The sequence below is a fragment of the Bison bison genome, unplaced genomic scaffold (genome assembly GCF_000754665.1).
Source record: "Bison bison bison isolate TAMUID 2011002044 unplaced genomic scaffold, Bison_UMD1.0 scf7180017864239, whole genome shotgun sequence".
In the NCBI taxonomy this organism is placed as follows: Eukaryota; Metazoa; Chordata; class Mammalia; order Artiodactyla; family Bovidae; genus Bison; species Bison bison.
This window is the reverse complement of record NW_011494811.1, coordinates 7,558,324-7,561,032: the sequence shown is the minus strand read 5'-3', so window position 1 is coordinate 7,561,032 and position 2,709 is coordinate 7,558,324. Positions and strand designations below refer to the sequence as shown.

The window sequence follows — 2,709 nt, the reverse complement described above, 5'->3', positions numbered from 1 at the left end:
ACGACAGAGGATGAGATAGTTGGATGACATCACCAACTTGATGGACATGAGTTTGAACAAGCTCTGAGAGTTGGTGATGGACAGGGAAGCCTGGTGTGCTTCTCTCCTTGGGGGTTGCAAAGAGTTGGACATGACTGAGTGACTGAACTGAACTGAAGTGATCCAAGAATAGAATTTTGGAGTCATATAGTAGCTCTACTTTTAGTTTTTTGAGAAACCTCCATACCATTTTTCACAGTGGCTGCACCGATTTACATTTCCATTAGCAGTGTTTGAGGGTTCCCTTTTCTCCACATCCTTGCCAACATTTGTTATTTGTGGTCTTTTTGAAGGTAGTGATTCTGACAGGTGTGAAGTTTCACTGTGGTTTTGATTTGCGTTTCCCTGATGGTTAGCAACGTTGAGCATATTTCATGTGCCTATCGGCCATCTGCATTTCCTCTTTGGGAAAATGTCTATTCATTTCTTCCGCCCATTTTAACATCAGGTTGTTTGTAGAGTTCTTATTATTCTAAGAGTTTTCTATATTTGTGTATGTAGTTACAATAAATTCATTTTTCACTGCTAGATGATAGTCTAAGAAAATAAGTCATTTCATTAATCCATTCTTTCATCTGTGGACATTTAGGGACCTTTCAGTTGTCTTGCAATTATAAATAATGCCCACAGTAAGAAATGCTGAGAGAAATTCTTATGGATGGAGGAATTGATATTAGATATAATTTCAGAAGTTGGGGAAGGAATGACTACCTCTTATTTAGAGTTAACTGATTTTCAACAAGGGTGCCCAAAAAATCTGGTGGGGAAAACATGTTTTTTTTTCAATGAATGGTATTGGGACATTCAGATAGTCATACGTAAAAGAATGAAACTGGATCCCTGTATCACACTATACATGAAAATTAACTCAAAATTGATTATTGAAAAAAAAATTGATTATTGACCTAAATGTAAGAGCTAAAACTATAAACTTGCTGGGAAGAAAAAAACCTAGATTGATATCTTCTTGGATTTAGGTTAGATGCTGGTTTCTTAATGAGATCCCCAAAACACAGCAATAAAAGAAAAAGGGTAAATCAGACTTCATCAAAATTAAAACCTTCTGTGCTTTAAAGGAAATCATCAAAAAAAAAAAAAAAAAAGAAAATATAACACATAGAATCAGAGAGAAAATATTTGCGAACCATGTATCAGATTAGGGACTTGTATCAGAATGACTGAAAAATACAACTCAACAATAAAAGTACAAATACCTTAATTTTTAAAATGAGCTAAGTATCTCAACAGACAGTTCTCCAAAAGAGACATGCAAATGGTAAGAAAGCACATAAAAGATGCTTAATATGCAAATTAAAACCACAATGAAGTTTCCATTTCAACAACTGAGGCCCGAAGATTCTGGGTTCCAACCCAGTAGGAAAATTTGGCCTCTGACTGAAGAGGAGACCCATGTAATGTTTGAGAAGACAGCAAAATTCATCAGAGAGAACCTTCAGCTGCTGGTCAACAGGTCCTATGGCACCCATTGTTTCAGGCGGCACAATGACAGGACAGTGTACTGTGTGAATGAGATGATCTTGAAGTTGGTTGTGGGTATCTCTGGTGACAAGCTGGTTTTGCTTGGGAGGTACTTTGGAAAATTCCCTAAGACCCACAAGTTTCAGTTGGACATATCAGCTCTGGATTACCTTGCACCGTATGCCAAGAATGGGGCTTCCCAGGTGGCGCTAGTGGTAAAGAACTTACCTACCAATGCAGGAGACATAGATGTGGGTTCAATTCCTTGGGTGAGGAAGATCCCCTGGAGGAGGGCATGGCAACCCACTCCAGTAGCTTGCCTGGAGAAAGGACATGTACAAAGGACCCTGGCAGGCTACCGTCCATAGTCCATAGGGTCACAAAGAGTTGGACATGACTGATCAACTTAGCACTGTGCCAAGACTAAAGTGTCCCTGAAGCAGAGCAAGCCTTCCTGTCTGGGAACCATGAGCTGAAATCTGGACTTGGTTGAATTACTGGAAATACTTCTCAGTACTAGGGAGTCATGGGGAACTCCATGGCAGACATCCCTTTGACTTTTGGTGTAGCAGCAAAGTCTACACAAGACTGCAGGAGAGTAGACACCATACACATTATGGTGGTATTTCCTCAAGCAGACATTGGGGAGTACGTTTGGCACGAAGAGATGTTGACTTTAAACCATCAGGAGGACCTGGGGCTGTGTAGATGGGCCTAGCTTTGATTCCTGCGTCTGTAGACCCTAGCATCATGTTGGATTTTGTCAACACTGTGACCTGTTCAGGGACTTCTTGATTTAATATTCTCTTGATTATGGACAAATGCAAGCTGGATTCTCATGCAGAAATGGCTCAAAAATGGAGTCTTGGATCTTTGTGATTGTGAAATAGAATACTGTGTTTTATATTTGAATCAGAGGGCTTTTTGTATTAACAAGTTCTAAATTGTTGGAACTGAGGACAAGAGGAGCTTATTATTGTTATCTGTGATAATACTATTTTACAAATATAAGAACATAATGGATTTTCTTATTTATTAATACAACGAAAGATAGATATTGCCATATCAGAATACTAGGGCATGTCTGGAATTTTACAAATGAAATTTGGATAAAATATACGAGCAGTTTATTCTGATGATTTTCTATATGGTAGGTGCTGTGTGGTGTGGAAGAAAAACTTGGATTCAAGC

At 38.8% G+C, this 2,709-nt stretch overlaps 1 protein-coding gene across 1 annotated transcript; it reads left to right on the top strand.

Moving 5' to 3' along the window:
• The first annotated feature begins 1,361 nt into the window (after window positions 1–1,361).
• On the top strand, window positions 1,362–2,236 carry LOC104993514 (60S ribosome subunit biogenesis protein NIP7 homolog). The gene is made up of 2 exons (XM_010846824.1): window positions 1,362–1,708; window positions 2,077–2,236. The coding sequence occupies exons 1-2, from the start codon at window positions 1,362–1,364 to the stop codon at window positions 2,234–2,236; spliced, it is 507 nt and encodes a 168-aa protein (XP_010845126.1).
• The last annotated feature ends 473 nt before the right edge of the window (window positions 2,237–2,709 follow it).

What these genes read in the sequence shown, in the direction of transcription:
- LOC104993514 (XM_010846824.1), top strand. Translation starts at nt 1,362, where the DNA reads ATGAAGTTTCCATTTCAACAACTGAGGCCCGAAGATTCTGGGTTCCAA. An exon ending in CTTGCACCGTATGCCAAGAA is followed by an intron (nt 1,709 to 2,076) that starts TGGGGCTTCCCA and finishes CATCCCTTTGAC; the next exon opens with TTTTGGTGTAGCAGCAAAGT.